Source organism: Phyllostomus hastatus, unplaced genomic scaffold (genome assembly GCF_019186645.2).
Source record: "Phyllostomus hastatus isolate PE091 unplaced genomic scaffold, TTU_PhHast_1.1 phas_scaffold_55, whole genome shotgun sequence".
In the NCBI taxonomy this organism is placed as follows: Eukaryota; Metazoa; Chordata; class Mammalia; order Chiroptera; family Phyllostomidae; genus Phyllostomus; species Phyllostomus hastatus.
In genome coordinates this window covers 1,331,948-1,348,868 of record NW_025334035.1, presented here as the reverse complement: position 1 = coordinate 1,348,868, position 16,921 = coordinate 1,331,948, and the positions used below count along the sequence as shown (strand labels likewise).

At 47.0% G+C, this 16,921-nt stretch overlaps 1 protein-coding gene across 1 annotated transcript; it reads left to right on the top strand.

Moving 5' to 3' along the window:
- The first annotated feature begins 45 nt into the window (after positions 1-45).
- On the top strand, positions 46-16,750 carry CUNH17orf100 (chromosome unknown C17orf100 homolog). The gene is made up of 3 exons (XM_045824502.1): positions 46-945; positions 4,859-4,963; positions 15,905-16,750. Exon 1 carries the CDS (start codon positions 257-259, stop codon positions 632-634), a length of 378 nt encoding a protein of 125 aa, XP_045680458.1. The 5' UTR covers positions 46-256; the 3' UTR covers positions 635-945; positions 4,859-4,963; positions 15,905-16,750.
- Positions 16,751-16,921: the final 171 nt, after the last annotated feature.

The window sequence follows — 16,921 nt, the reverse complement described above, 5'->3', positions numbered from 1 at the left end:
GAGGGCGTGGTGCAGAGCCCACGGAGCTGGGTGACAGATCCGGTATTTGCAAGGGAGAAAAAAAGTCCCCATGGGGCCTTGGTGCCTGGACGTCATCGTGTCCGGGCACGTTTGTCCACCCTTGTGCCTGCGGTGACATAACACGCCATTTGTGACATCATTCCTTCCCCTGTGATGTAACCCGGAGGCTAGACTATCGGGGGCTGTTGGGCTGTGGGGCCTCCTAAGGCCTCTTTGACCCCGTTACATCCGTAGAATGGCTTCACCCCTTCGGGGGAAGCCCCCTTCGCCTCGAGTGGAGACCGTTCGCTACAAGGAGACGTCGACAGTCCACGTGGAGACCTCGTCTCACCGAGTGGAGACCTCCTCCCGGTTGGTGCGCACTACTTCCCGGCAGGTGGAGACCTCCCAGCGCCATAGTGAGGGGCTCTCCCATTCCCCCTCTGGGAAGCGGCTCCCTCGCGTCCTAGAGGTGTCCTCCCAGCACGTGGAAACCTCCTCGCAGCGCACAGAAACGTCCTCCCGCCACGTCAAGGCGTCAACCCTGCGGGTGGAGACGTCTCTGCACCGCGTAGAGAGCCCTCCCCGGAGGGACAAGCCGGCAACCGGCCAGAATGTAAAAATGGCTCAATGAAATGCTTTCCAGAGGCTACAAAAGGGCCATGGCCCCCAGCCAGGATGACATTGCCTCCAGTTTGCAGCCACCCAGCTGCCAGGTGGACCAATCATCTTTGATTTCATGGTAAATCAATGTAAGAAACAACCAAGCAATGGTTTGGGGACTCAGCCAACACTTATTGACCATGCTGCACCCTGGATCATCCTGCCTTCGACCCAGGCAACTATTTGAACTTGACGCCAGCACAAGCACAAAAGGTCTTCAGGTCCATGATACTGTATAATTTGAGTTGATGGACAAATAGGCTGTTTGAACCTCTGAGCCAGGTGAGTTTGAGATTCATAATCCCTTCACTGCTTAGGGGCAGGTAGCAAACTGAAAGGATGACCAGTGGTATGATTATATGCCTGCTAAAAATCTGAGGGGCAAGGAACAGATTTTCATTAATTAATTAATTAATTAGCCTTTGTTTATGTTTCAAAATAAGCAGTTATTTTCTTTATACTAAGTTCTGTACATGGTACCCCCAGCCACACACTTTTTAACATAGGTCATTGTAGTTTAAAATGAAAGTCAGCACCACCAACAATCAAGAGGGGATCTTAGAAGGGAAACCTGACCTGATATTTGAGGAGGTGGAGGGGAGGAATTTTTGAGCACCACTCTATTCCAGATGGGATTCTAGCACTTGGGCTACAGCAGTGAACAAGGAAGACAGGGCCCCGCTCTTGAGGAGTTTACACTCTGGTGAAGAGGCAGACAACAAATGAAAAGACAGTTTTCTATTGTGGTTAGCACCATGAAGGTAATATGATAGAGAATGAGGGTAAGGGGTGGTCAGGGAGGGCCTTGCTGCATGAGCGTCGTTTGAGCTGAGATGTGTGTGTGCATGAACAGTGAGCCATGCAAAGATCTGGAAAGAGTGCATTCCAGGCAGAGGGAACAGTAAGTGCAAAGAGTGGATGGGAGCACACTTGGAATGTGTAAGAAGCAGAGAGAAGACCCGTGTGGCTGGACTCGAATGAGGGAGAGCCATCGTATGGAAGAGAGGATGTTAGAGAGGTAGGCAAGAGCCCAATCACAGAGGTCTTATAAGCCACGGGCAAGGAGCTTGGGTTTTATTCTAAGGTCCATAGGGACATATTGGAGGGTTTTCAGCAGGGGAGTGAAATGATGCAATTTATATTTTTAGCATAAAATATATGGCTTCTATGTGTAGGTTGTTAGGCAGTGGTTCTCCGCTGTGGGTGGTTCTGTCCCCTGGAAATGTCTAGAGACATTTTCATTTGTCAGAATTTGGCGGGGGGGGTAGTTTTACTGCTGGCATCTGGTAGTTGGAGACAACGGATGCTGCTGAACATTGTACAGTCCCTGAGACAGCCCTCCCCACCACACACACCAAAGAATTTCCTATCCCAAAATGTCAGTGGTGTGGTATTGAGAAAACCTGATGTGGGGGACACGAGGGGAAACAAGAACTAGTTAGGGAGCTAATGCCATGGTCCAGTAAGAAATGGTAGTGGCTCATACTAGGGTGGCAGAAGTGGAGCTAGAGAGAAGGCAGGTTAGTGCTGGCTGTGGCAGAGCTGACAGGCCTGGTGGATATGGAGAGGAATAAAAGAATCAAGGATGACTTTGAACTTGGCTTGAGAAACTTGGTGTATGGTGGTATGGCCATTTTTGAGAAATACTAGCGAAAGATGAGGTTTAGGAGGACAAATCAGTTCAGTTTTGGCCATGCTGAGTTTGAGATTCTTGAACAATACCGAAACGGAGAGGTTGAGAATTGGGAATATAAAATACGGGGTCATTTTAAAGTCATATTTAAAGCCATATGAGTAAGTGAGTATCACCTGCCAGTCTATCTCACTCATTTTATGCTGCACAAAATGAATGTGAGATCTTGCTCTTCAGAGAGCACCAACTGGCTGAACACCCTTTCCCTCCCTCTCATCCCCTCAGGGCCCGACTTGACCTACCTAGTTTTTTCTTGCCTATAGTTTGTTGGCAGCCACCAGTAAGTGAGAATTTGCATTAAAATGTTAGACAAGTGTTTCAGAAAACTTGACTTCCACAGGTAACATTACATGGCTCCTGGGAAGGTCTTAAAGTTCAAAAGTTCAAGTTTGGGGTTTTGTGGCAGGTGGGGTATGTGGATATTAACGAGTAGCCCCGGCCCCAGGGTCTTATGGGATGGTTGAGGAACAGCTGAACTGATCCGTAACAGTGGTTCTAAACTGGGAGAAAGTTTGCCCCCCCGGGGCACCTGGCGTTTTTGTCACAACTGCGGGGGTTGGATGCTGCTGGCATCTAGTGGGTGAAGCTTGGCTTGAGCAGTTTGGTGTATGGTGTGTGTCACTAAACACCCTACCATGCACAGGTTATCCCCAACCCAGCAGCCGCTGACAACAAAGAATCACTGGGCCCGAGATGCCAACAGTACCAAGGGTGAAAAACCCTGAAGATTCTAGCAGCTTAGAAAGCTAAAGCATGATCCATTGGAGGAAGCACCCCACTAATCATAGGATTATGCTGTGGGAGAGGCTTAGAGGCAGTGACCAGGGTCCAATGTCAGGGCAGGGGCTTTCAGAGTTGAGGGATATGCTGCTCTTTGAGGGGACCTTACAGCTCTGTTTTCAATAACTTACGTGATATTTACCCCAGGAGGAAAGTTGGTCCCATTGCACAGGATGTAGATGACCTTGAATCTGTGGGACCTTTTTGTGAGTGGCATCCCTTGTTGTTCCCAGATGCTGTTCTAAGTCAGTGCCCACGTTATGTCATTTAATTGCAGGGGAGGGCACCGGGCTGCCCAGTAGACTAGGGGCCCGAGCCAGAGGAGTGCCATAAACCCCAGAGGTTACCCTCATGCCTCTGCCTCATAACAACTTCTGCTGTAAACTGATAAACTTTGGAATCTTAATCTTTGGTGAGCTTACTAATTGCTTTTAACATGACACCATATGCATTGTATACAAACACTCTCTTAATCATTGTTTTTTAAGTGAATAAGGTAGTTGCTCTTCTTATCAGTGTTCTTTATTAGTGTCTATTACAAAAGGGATATGTGCTTAATGTAACAAGTGAAGTAATTCAAAGGTGTGTAAAGAAAAATTAATAATTTGTCATCATTCCTTTCCATTCTCATCCTCTGCAAATAGTGTCAGCAACTCAGAGTTTATCCTTCTAGACTTTTCCATATTAACTGCTTTGGTCCCCATCTTGGTGGTACCCACAAAACTGGTTGGAAGGTTACTGTGAAAAAACCAGGCACTTGTTTTTGAGATAACTGATTCTCTTGGGAGGATACAGAATTGTGGTCCCTTCTTTCTTTTTGTTAATTTTGTTTCATAAGAAGGGTTTTACCGAGGTTTCTTCCTCCTAATTCATTTATCCACATTTCAAAGCTGAAATCCAAAGGGGCATACACAGGGCAGGAAAGTGTCAAAAAGGCAGACATGAAAAAAAGGATGTTGACAGGATATTTGCCATACGTACTGTTTTACACATCAGATTCCACAGCTTTAAAATGACCCTGTGTATTAAAGAAGCTTATAGCTATCATAACGTTTAATGTAGCTGCTGCATATTGTAAATGCACACTGCCCACATCATGTGTCAGCACCTCTCTCCTACATCGTCTGCTCTGGGAGGCTTCCAGGGAGCACAGTGCTGTTGCACCTGTGACGTGGTCTATGATGCTGAGCACTCGCACGCGAGAAAGAGCAGAGAGCGATGTTGTCCCCTCCATTGCCAGCCAGGAAGGCCTCTCATGGCTCCATCTACTACCCGTTTGATTTGTTGAGCTAGGAAATAGCTGTGACCGGCCTTCACTTGTTGCCCTTCTCCTCGCAATCCATTCATTTACATGTAAGCTGAGGGTAGGTTACAAAATCTCATATATTTGTCATCAGTTGTTGAAAATACTTAAAGTAAAAGAATGTCTCTAATAGAATACTCTTTCCGTAGGGAAGAGTATTCTCACACAAGCCAAGGGAAGAATTAAGAGCTCAACCAGCGAGGTGTTTGGCTCAAGTTTTCATTGAGACTTCCCAGGATTCCTGGTCCTCTGTCCTTGCTGCTGCTCTGGTCCAGCGTAGCTGGTACAAGTGCCCAAGCCCTGCACACTGACCCAGCCTCTGTGGCTCTACATGCTTACATGGGTTCCACATGCCATTGGCCTGGAGAAAAAATTCACTGTTTAAAAACTGTTTTGTTTTGTTTTGTTTTTCAAAACAGATGACCATGGTACAGATGGAAAAACTGAAGTCCGTAGAAGCCAAAGCAACTTGCCACCACTATTTGCTTCCTCCCAGGACTATTCCTTCTGATAACCACATGAAGGTAGGTGTGGTGTCCTCAAGTTTAAATTTCAGTGAGCATAATAGATAATACTAAAAAGAAAAAATGAAAGAAGGAACATTTGTATGGAACTCCTGTGAGGCTCCAAACATCTCATTGCTGTTTTGAAGCTCTGCTATTAGGTGCATAAACATGTAGCATCATCATGTCTGCTTGATAAATTGGCCTCTTTATCATGAAATGAGTTTCCTTATCCCCAGTAATATTCTTTGCTCTGAGATCTGTTCTATTTGATATTAATACAGCTTCTTCAGCTTTTTTACTATTGTTAGGATGGTATTCCTTTTCCTACCCTTTTATGTTCAACTTATTTGTATCTTTCTATGTAAAACAGATGTGTTGCTTTTTATAGTTGGATCTTGGTGTTTTTTAAATCCAACCTAATAGTTTCTGCTAATATGGGAATGTCTAGACAGTTTATATTTTCCGTACTTACTGATATGGCTGAGCTCACACCTGCCATCCAGCTGTTTGTTTTCTGTTTGTTCCCTCTGGTCAGTGTTCCCTTTTTTCCTTTTTTCTTTTGTATTAACTTAATATTTTTAATTATTTATTTCATCTTTGTTGGCTTCTTTACTCTTTCTGTGTTTTTTAGTAGTTTCACTAAAGTTTATAGTATACATTTTTAACTTACCCTGTTCTACCTTCACTTGATGTGATACTACTTGACATAAAGTATAAAAACCTTACAAGAGCACAATCCCGTTTTTCCTGGCCTTTCTGCTGCTGTTGTCATATAATTGATACTTACATGTTGTATGATGTATCAACATAATTATTCAATCACTTATTCATATGTTATAAACCCCTCAGTACACTGTTAGCATATTTGCTCTAAATAGTTGATTAGTTTTTAAAGAAATTTAAATAACTTTTAAAAAGCCCTTTCTATGTATTCACATATATATGAGATACATATATATGTATTCACATAGTTAGCAATTTTGTACTCTTCATCTCTTTGTATAAATCCAGATTTTTATCTGGTAGCATTTTCCTTCTGCTTAAAAGACTTTCTTTATTTTATTTTATTTTTAAGGTTTTATTTATTTATTTTTAGAACGGAAAAGGATAAAGAGAAGGAGAGAAACATCAATGTGTGGTTGCCTCTCACACGCCCACTGCTGGGGACCTTGCCCCATAACTCAGGCATGTGCCCTGACTGGGAATTGAACCAGCGACCCTTTGGTTCACAGGTCGGCACTCAATCCACTGAGCCACACCAGCAGGGCTTAAAAGACTTCCTTTCTTTTTTTTTTTTTTAAAGAATCTAGAAAATCCTCTGTTTTGTTTTTAAGTTTTTTTTTCAGGTTTATTTACTTTTTTTTTTTTTAGAGAGGGAAGGGAGGGAGAAAGAGAGAGAGAGAAACATCAATGTGCGGTTGCTGGGGGCCGTGGCCTGCAACCCAGGCATGTGCCCTGGCTGGGAATCGAACCTGTGATGCTTTGGTTCGCAGCCCACACTCAATCTACTGAGCTACACCAGCCAGGGCTTTAAAAGACTTTCTAATCATTTTTTCTTGTGCAGGTTTGCTGGTGATGAATTCTTTCAATTTTTTTTATGTTCAATGAAGTCTTGATTTTGCCATCATTTCTGATATATTTTTTTTCTGGTAAAGAATTTTTATATTGTTTTACTTCCCATACTTTAAAACTGTTCATTTCATTGCTTACTGACTTACATTACTTCCAATAAGAGATCTTGCTCTATCCTAATCTTTGTCCCTATGTACAAAGGCTTCTGTATGATTCCTTTTACTATGTCTGCTTATCATTAGTTTTAAGCAATTGGATTATGATGAACCTTTGCGTAGTCTTCTTCATGTTTCTTGTACCTTGACTGGTGGGAATAGACCCAGCATTCAGCATTATGTGAGCTTTGGAAATTGTTCTTCCTCCTTTCAGGTTTTTCTTTTCCTGCCCTCACATTCAGGTGACAATCAGCACTCTGCTGAATACTCAAGGCAACCTCTGCTCACCTCCAGCTCTCTCTCTCTGCACAGCCTTCTCAGTTTCGTACGCTGCCCTGCCAGTTCCAGCTGCCTGGTACTCACTGGACCCCTAGCACTGTCACCTGAACTCAGGAAGATTCTGGGCTCTGCCCGAGTTCCCCCTTCCTACACTGTAACCTCAAAGCTCCCTCCAGTAAGCAGGGGTAACTGTAGGGCTCACCTTTGTCTGTTACTTTAGTTAGCTCAGCCAGGAGGGTAAATTTGGTCTCTGTTACTCTACCCTGGCAGGAAGCTGCCTAATAACTAACATATTAGTTAATATGTTTCATTGGATGTTAACTTTACAATTTAGTCTTTAGATAACAGAATATGGAGATGAATTATGTCACAGCTCAGAAGTGGGTAGTGTGACTCTCTCTCAGAGAAGCACACAGTGACTCTTGGGATGTTGTGCCCCTTTCTTGGCAAGAGAGTAATAGCACCTTTCTGTGTAGAATAGTTGCATTGTGTTAGAAACAACTTTGTTCTTCTTTTGCTGTGGAATTTAATTAGCCAGTGTGGCAGGCCATGGCAGTTATGCTTTTGTCCCATGTCTCATATACTCCACTTTGTGGCAGAGGCCGTGGCTCCACAAGACACATTTCCTCATTGCCACCTGGATCCCTGTGGCAATCTGCCAAGAAGGGGCCCAGGAGGGAGCCCTCCCAGCTGGAGGAGGGGATGGGACTCCTTCCTGTCTGCGCTCTGTGGGCTTCTTGCCTCGTGGTTTATGTGAGTATCCCACCAGCAACACCTCACCCTTGCCTAAGGTTTTTCTAGACTAATAAAAGGAAATCAGGTTGAAAAGTCCAACATGTCCTGAATCCAGAATCTCCCATCTGGTCTGGTTTTTATATAGGAATACTGTTATTTTCTTAGCGTTCAGACGCTCCCTATTCTGAGGGGAGTTCTTATTTGTAAGGGGTATGTGCATTCCTCAAAGAACCAGCTTCTTCGCTGCGCCCCACTCCTAAACACCAGGACCGGCTGGCTGGTGCCCTTCTCAGAGGTCTGCGTTCCATCTCCAAGGGGGCTCCTCCTCTCAGTTTCTCAGTGTTAGTAATTCCATTCTGCTCCTTTTCCTGTCTTTCCTGTGAAGCAGAGCCGCTCTCTGTATGCTTTTCAGAAATTGCCGATTCATACCCTTTGCACTTTTTTCTTCTTTCTTGTCTTTTTCTTGATGTTTGAGTCCTTTAAATGTTCTGAACACAAATTCTCACTTGCATTGCAAACATATTTAGTTTGTGGCTTGCTCCCTTTTTAAAATATTATTGTTTTTTAAGTTTCAGAAGACAGTTACTGAACTCCTGGTATGTACCAGGTACTCAGGAAAAGTAAGTGCTCTGTGGCCTTCGCCTTACCTGGTTTCCTCCTCTGGTTTCATTTCATAACGGCAGCAATGTCCTTCTGTCTTAATAGGCTGCTGCCCCACCCAGTGGTTTTTAAGCTTCCAGTCAAAACCATGAAAAACTGATGAAATTAATTTAGTGGGTCACACTTAGCATTTTTTTTAAATAAAATAGAACAGAAAATGTCAGAGTGCATCACACCATTAAGGTAGTGAATGGGAGGAGGAAGGGAAAAAGCTTCAGGCAATTTACAACTCCATGTCAGAGTTTTCATTACAGTCTCACAACAAGGAAAATGGCTTCTCCCTGGACAATTCAACAAGTATCTATTGGTAAGGACATCATGTAGGAAAAGAGAATGGTTATATAGCCATTGTCAGACTGGGTACCAGAAAAGAGTTCTGTTCACAATTACTAGGTTTATTAAAAGATAGCTAAAGGCCATTGGGTCCCTCCCAGAGTTGACATTAGCTGAATGCATATGTAAGTGGTTTCTCAGAGGTCTTATTCCCACTAAAATTCATCAGAAAATTGCTGAAGCATTTTATCAGAAATATATTTGATTCCCAAGAAGAGGTTGGTGGATTACATTCCCAAAGCATCTCTGACCAGCCCAAGTATTGGACAGTATTTTCCTTTACAGTACAAAGGTCTGGTTCGTGAGCACTTACATTTCAGTACCTGTGTACTCTGTCTTGACGTGAACTTTGTTTTTGACTGTGTGCAGCTACCACAGAGGTTTGAAAATTACTGTGCTATTCCTTACAGCTCAGGTCTGGTCACGGTCTGGAGAATATCAGGGACCTCAGGACCCACCCTTGTCGGCAGGAGACCACTCTCTCTTGGCAGATGCCTAGGGGACCTTCTCCTGAGTGTCTTCACGTCCTTACCTGCACATCAGTTAGGTTCTCGGGGCTGGTCAGAGCTTTGTCCATTGCAGAGCAGGTCTGCTTTGGGCCTAATAACGAGATTTCATTTGCAAAAGGGCCCTGATGCTAAAATAAAATCTTTGAAAATCATCAATCTATTCTAATATATACCTTCATTTTACTTAATGAGAAAACAGAGGCCCAGAGTGAGAGGACCTTGTCAGCCACACGGCCTGCAGTGGACCTGACATGGCCCCGCCCCCAGCAGTCTGCAGAGCAGCAGCATTCCACGCTGGAAGGTCATGCCTGTAGTTGTCTGGGGCCCGAACACATTCCCCACCAGAGACCAGGGGGAGGGTGTGCGTGTGCAATCGCCCTTCAGCTCGCCTTCATAGATCAGGTTCCTTTACCGGGTTCACGTCATTCGTCCGTAGCGCACTGCAGGCTGTAACCCAAGGGCCTTCGAACTATGTAAGGTTTATAAAAGCGGTCGAAGCTTAGCAAATTCATCTGCTTCAAAACACAAACATTTTTTAAAAAACAAATTGAAATTAGTAAGCACCAGTGTGGACAAATTGTCATATTTATATGACATGGATCAGGACCTCAAAAAATGAGGGTGTCTCAGCCCTCCGAAGGTCTTATGGTGGCTCCGCCAGGCTCACTGTGAACTGACAGCCTGGCTCTGGTGAGAGCTGGGCTGGGGCTTCCCTCCAAAAGCGGTAGGACCGTCAGACTGGAGACCCAGCACCGCCTTCGGCCAGGGGCAGCCTAGAGATAAATGTCCTTTTTTCTCTCCTGTGACCAGATAACACATTTCTTCCCATTGACTGACTGATTAGACCTCAGATAAGTGAATTCAACTCTCTGAGCCTCACTGCCCCCACTATAACAGGAGATGTTTGAACTAATCTCCAGACCTGCGATTCCCGAAGTCAGAAATGCAGACACTGCTAGTGTGCAAGACGGTTTTAGGGGGTATGGAAGCGTATTTTATTTTGATGGCTTAGTGTTTATTCAGTGTTTATTGGGAAAGCAATGCAGCTAGCCCTTCAGCTTGTAATTTCACTAATATTTTGCTTAAGCTATGATGGGTATTTAAAAATGTTTCAGTGAGTTGATTTAAAGGTAAAAAAAAAATCACAGTGAGCCTTTAAAGTGGCCAAAAGTTTGGCAGTGGCGTGGTGCACACTGACTGAAGCTGGGGAGAGCGCAGCACTAGTTTGGTGGAGTGAATTGCAGTGGATTGCAGTTAGCACGTTTCTTATTCCTGAAATGAAACAGAAAAACACAGGACACACCAGAGTGCTCATACACACTGACGGGAAGACTTGCCTTGCAAAACCTTCGTGTACAGTCACATGTGAAATACATTAATGTTGGGAATTGCTGTTTACAAAGTTGGACAAAGGTGTACCTCTGAGGTCTCTTCCCTTTCTAGTGCCCCCGGCCTGTGGCCGTCTCTGAGTTTGTGCCATGACAGACAGCGGACAGCAGAGGTCAGGCAGCCCTCACACAGCAGCAGAGGCCGAGACTTGGAGGAGCAGAAACCTAGGCCCGGCGCCAAGCAGGACAGAGGCCTGAGGTGACAGTTGTTAACAGAACCAGCCCATCTGCCTGCAGGGGTGCCAGGTCCTGAGAGGCACTCTCTGGATGGCTTTGCTGCGGCCGCTTTCCATGCTTTGTCCCCGGACTGGATTCTGGTCTCTGAACTGTCCAAATGCCCTGGGGAGGCTTCAGGGGTCTTGTTTTTCTCAGGCGAAGGTCCTGTGATTCAGCATTGGGCCTGAGCCAGGTTCATCTCAGAAAATCATGCCCACGTTGACTCAGGGAGGATTCTTGTGTTTTATATTCCCTTCCAAAAGGAGCTTCGATATCTGAGAGCAGTAAACACACACTGAGCACCGACTTTCCCCTTGACACTGTTCGAAGCACTCTGTGTGTTCTAACTCATGCGAGCCTCACAGCTTGCTGAGGGAGGGCAGGACCTTGCTACCTCAGATAGCAGCTGCTACCTCCTAGACAGGACCTTGGGGTAGAGAGAAGCTAAGTGACTTACCCAGGAAGAGACTTAGCAGCTAGAAAGAAGCAGAGCCAGGATTCAAACCCAGGCTGGCTCTTAACCACTAGCTTCTGCTAGTGAAACAGATATCTATTCCTCTAGTGATGTATCTGTTTCAAAGGGCAGTGTGGCTCCAGTGTGTTCCCAAGAACTCCTGGGGGCCGTCAGAAGAGCAGGGGATGTTCAGGCCCAGGACAGGAAGACAAGGTGGGTACCACTTCCTTCTGCTGCCTAAAGGGCTGCCTTTGTCAGAGGCCTCGAGAGCAGAGCAGGAATCAAAGGGTAAAAAGCTACAAGGAAATGCATTTGGGCTCAACAGAAGGAAGCATTTTAAACATTTATTATAAGATCTATAGACAAACCCAGAAAGCTCAGCCCCTTTAAAGTCCCAAGACAATGTCACATCTGTGTCAGATCTCCATGAAAAGCTTTTCCAGCAGCTGAGCTGGTCCCCTGGTGGATGGGGCTGCCTGCCTGCCTGCCACACAGCAGTGAGCTCTGTGCCCTTGAGCAAGGACAGAGGGAGGCCAGACAGCCACTTGGGAAGAGATGCCTGTCAGGCAGGACATCTCTTCCCGAGACCCCTGGGCACCGGGGTCCCAGGAAGCCTGAGGTTTGGGGTGGGGAGAGAAAGAAGTGGGAAGTCCATGAGACACCTCTCCCTCTCCTGCTCCCTTGCCCAAGTGAACAAAAGATGTCACGTCTCCCCTATTCCCAAACCAGACACCCTCTTCCCCATCCCACCCCACTCCAGTCCTGAGCCACGGTTCATCTTATTTTATTCTCTCTCAGGCTTCCTCAAAGAGCTGTCTGCACTTGCTGCTTAAACTTCCCCTTCCTGATAGTCTTTTCCGACCCCTGCAGCCTAGCTGCACCAAATCTGTCCTTCCCCGGGGTCTCTTCCTGCTACTCCTGGTGTTAAATCCAGCAGCCCCTTCACAGTCCCCATCCTCTCTGACCCTTCTGCAGCATTTGAAACTGGTGACCATCCCCTCCTCGAAATCTTTTCCTCGTTGGTTTCCGTGAGCCTGTACTCTGTGCCCAGTCTCCTTTCCCCATGTCCTCCCCCCCACCCCAAGCCCTCCAGTGTCAGTGGCCCCCAGAATTCTTTCCCAGCCTCCTCTTCACTTTGCACACCTGCCCCAGCACTCACAGTGCCAGCTGCTACCTGAATGCTGACATTCCTCAATGGCCTAGATTCACTTTCCACTCCAAGTATCCAGAACCGGCCCATCTGCCTCCTGCCCTCTGCTCCCCACCATGACCCTGGCCATGTTCCTACACACCTCTGCCCGCTTTTCCTCAGTGAGTAGTGCTGTCTGCCCAGTTGCCTGATAGAAACCACCGTTACCTTAGACTTCTTTCTCACAATTGCCACCCACCCCCCCGTACGCATCAGTCGAGTGGGTCTGTCTGCTCTGTCTCTCGAAACAAGCCCATAGGCATTGCCCTGGTTCAGAGTCGCACTCTCTCTCTGCCTGGTCTCCTTTCCTCTCTTCCAACCTGTCTCCAAAATGCTACTATAGTTCTGTTCCTCAAACATTTCACTCTTTCCTCCCCGCTTCCTCGAGCATTTGCAGTGCTTCTGTGCCTCCTACATTACAGGTAGGTTGGCTTTCAATTCTCTGGCATCACCTGCCACCAGAGCCCTCTAGGCAGTCAGTGCTCCAGCCACATCCTGCTTGGGCTCACTCGGGAACGCACACTTTCCATGACCTGGTTTCAGGTTATGCCAGTACTCCAACCCTGCTGCCCAGAGGAGCAGGAGGAGGAGAGCGTAGCAGTGGGCATGGGCAAAGCCAAAGAAGCGGCAGGATCGGTGGTCTGGGAGGATGGCATACCAGCGGTGGCTTGTCCATTGTGCTTGTCTAACCCACGGGCACTTCTGGATGAGGGTGTGGCACGAGGAGTGTGTGGGGCCTGGGTCCAGCCCTGACATTCAAGGCAGGAGCCTGGCTGTGATGTAAGACCTGCTATAATTTTCCCGAGCTTCCCACCACCTCTCAGATCTCCTCTCCTACCACATCCCCGCCCTGCCCCTCCCCTGTTCTTTTCCACCTTGCTGGCCTTCGTGTTAATCCTTAATAGGCCAAGTTTGTTTCTGCCTTATGGCCTTTGCACTTTCCATGTATGCTGACTAAAATGCTCTTCCCCAGATGTTCTGTAATGGTTTGCCTCTTCACATCAATACGATATTACCGTATTTTGCTGTGTGTAACGCGTGTTGTAATTTTGCTGTGTTTTTGTGCACATTATACATGGGGTTATGTAATCATTAGAGACATGTGTAATGTGCATCCTTATTTTTCCCTCAAAAATTTGGGCAAAAAAGTGCACGTTATACACATCAAAATACGGTAAACCAGGTACTGATTTTAAGGATTAAATACCTCTTCCTTCTCCCCCATCGTTCATCACTCTTATCCCCTAACCCTTATTTTATATCTCTCCAGTCCCTTGTTTGTTGTCTGTTTTCCCCAGTGGAAGGGCACAGTACTTGACTGGTTTGCCCCCCAAACCTATGACAGTACCTAGGCCGGAGCAGGTCTGTGATGAGTGTTTCTGATACGAGCACACTAAGGAGTGAGGGAATGGTGAAGGGGAGCCTCAGACCCTCAGCAGTTAGAGCTCACGCCGAGGCTGCACCAGCACTGTCTCCATCCGCCTGGGCAGGCCAGCGGTGCTGAGCCGCCGTGAGTGGCAGGTTCGAGGGGGTGGGAGCTGGGGGAGGCTGGGGTGGACTCGTGCACATGCCCCGCCCTCCGATGTTCTTCTGCCAGGTAAAATCCTTCCTGTCTTCAAGGCTCCATTCCATTTCTACCTCCCCAAGGAGCCTTGCCGGGTCCTGCACCCCATCTTGAGCCCACTTCCTGGGTGTTCTCACTCCCTACTGCTGAGACCTCTCTTCACAGCACCCGTGTGATTGCTCTTTGAGTTATTCCTCCTTGTTTACTCCTGTCTCGCCCACGAGACTGAAAGCACATCAAGGCAGGGGCTATGATAAAGCCTCTTTGTGCTCAGTAATGGTGCAGGGCTGAACGAACAAGGTCAGGTCTGTCTGGACACAGGCATGGTCACTGAACGTTCTCAGCCCCGTAAGGCAGGGCGTCCCCCGGCAGCAAGCAGGGCAGGCACAAGGGACACGGTTTCTCTGAGGCACATTAAGGGCACGTTTAGAAAACCAGACAGGCTTTGAATAAAGGCAGATTGTTTGGTGACACATGCTCGTTCATAGACTGTGTGGTCCTTTCCCGTTCTTCTCATCGCTCACAACTTACTGGGTTCTCACTTGCTGCCGGCCTCTCTGATGGCCGCTAGGAGCGAGGGAAAGATGGAGAACGGGATGATTCAAGTTCAGGATCCAATCTGTGCCTCCTGTGGGGGCAGGCCACGAGGGGTGACCCTGCAGTTCTGCCTGCCTTTGCCTCCAGTCTGTTCTAAGTTGCTTTCCTCCCATGATGCTCCAGCTGGAAGTCCAGACTCCAGCTGGCTTAAGCAGATTTCTTTGCTTGCAAATACCAAGATATTTCAAAGCCTGGAAAATCACTTTATCCCTTTCCTTAAGTGAGGCCCTAACTCCCCACCACCCATATCTGTTCTGGTGTAGCTCCTTGAGGTGTGACATTGAAGTGACCCAGCGGGCATCACCCATACTCCCCAGGCCACCAGCGTGAGCTGCCGAGGTGGGCAGGCTCGCTGAGGCTGTCTCCCCACCAGTCTGAGGTCTGTGGATTAGGCTTCTTGGTCAGAGAGCTTCAGACGGCAGCAGCAGGGCAGGTCCCTGGGGAGGACAGCAGTGTCTGTGTGGCCAGCTGGGAACCAAGGACCTGCATGAGTGGGGCTGCCTGGCCTCCCAGCAGCTGATGTATGTAATTATTAATTTTCATACAGATAGTTTTATTTTCTGCTTATTTACGTGTATCATCAGTACTCATAAATGTTATTGTTGAGTCTTCATATTTCCTATTTTAAAATATTCACAGCACCACACCTTAGCACTTTGGACACAGGGATAGCACCGCACACATGATGTTTTACCTACAGACTTGCCATTTTTCCCTGCAGCACGTTCCCAGGAAGGGAATTACTGTGTAAAAAGAGATGGATGTTTTAATAGCATTGGAGCTGTGTTGCCCAAATTCTCCCCAAGAAGGCTGTGCTAATTGACAGGGCCCCAGGCAGTGTGTTTAAGCTGGTGCTCCCACAACCTCAGCCGTGGTAGATGTTATCACTTTTCGGATGTGTGCTAATTCAGCAGGTGCACGGGCACCTCCGGCTGCTCTAATGTGCGTTTCCCTGATGACAGCCAAGAGGAACGTGTCCTCGGTGTTGATCTCCTCCTAGGAGCGTGCCCTTGGCAGTGGCCTCCCTGCCGGGCAGACCTGGGTCTCAGTCTGCCTCCCTTTCCACCTCCCTGCCTTGTTCAGTATGTCATCTATTGTGGTCTTTCCGCTTCTGATTCCCGACTTCCTCTGGTTTCTCACTGGGCAGGCACATTGCTGGTTCATGGGAGTCCTGGACAGGCCCTGACATGGGCTGGCTGGACCTGGACACCCTAGCCACGGGCCTCTAAGGCCTCTCTCCCACACTGAACTCATGTGGGCCCTTCTTTCCACCAGGGACCCTTCAAGAACTTCTTTTTATTTCTCCAGGTAACCTCATCTGGGCCGATTTCCCAAGAAATGGCTGGGAGTGACCTTGCTGTCCCTCAGTGACCTCTCCAGTGAAGCGTTCAGGCTCTCCGCCCTCAGAACAAGTGGACCTGCCACGTGGACCTGCGTGTCCTGGCAGTTGGGGATGCAGAGGTCCCCAAAGTCCAGACACGTGGACAGCAGAGGGACCCACAGTGATGACAGCAGCTCAGCCTCTCTTCCTGCCCCCTGCCTGAGGTGGCAGGAAGAGCTCACCTCTCAGGCAGAAAATCCAGTCAACCCAGGTGGATGGGCAGCTGCCAGCACTCCATGGTGTGGCAGGGACAGCACAGGGCTGGCACACTGCCCCACTTCCAACAGCATTGACGGTTCTTAGGCACTTGTGAAGGCAGCTCTCCTCAAGGGAAGTCTTTGCAGATGCACTGGGGGTGCCCTGTAGGTGGCAGTCTCTGCTTCCACGTGCTGCACCTGCTGTGGCTCGTTGCTGGGGCAGGAGTCTCTGCTGTCACCTCTTGGGCCCCTCAGTTGTTAAAAGCCAGAGAGAAACTCAGACATCGAGTTCTATGCTCTTGTCTTATTTATACCATTTTTAACACTCAGCTCTTTTAAAAATTACTAAAAAGTAGTGCACACCTATTCTAAAATATTGGGAAAATACAGAAATCAATTAAGGAGAAAATATAATCATTGAGATCATATAGTATATATAATTTGTATCTGTTTTATTCACTTAAAATTAAATTATAAGCATTGTCAACATAATAAAATGTTCTTCATAAACACTTCTAGTGACTGCATAGGAGTGTTTTTGAGTGGACACACCATAAATATTTACTGTTACCTAAATGTTGGGCATTTTATTTTTAAGTTTTTCAAGAGCATAAAAACACATTGAAGTAAACAACTTTTAAATATAAACCTTTGTCCACGGTTTGATTTCCCCTTGGGTTAGATTCCTAATCCTAGGGTGTAAACATGTTTTAGGACTTTGCATATGTATTTCTATTTTGCTTTCCA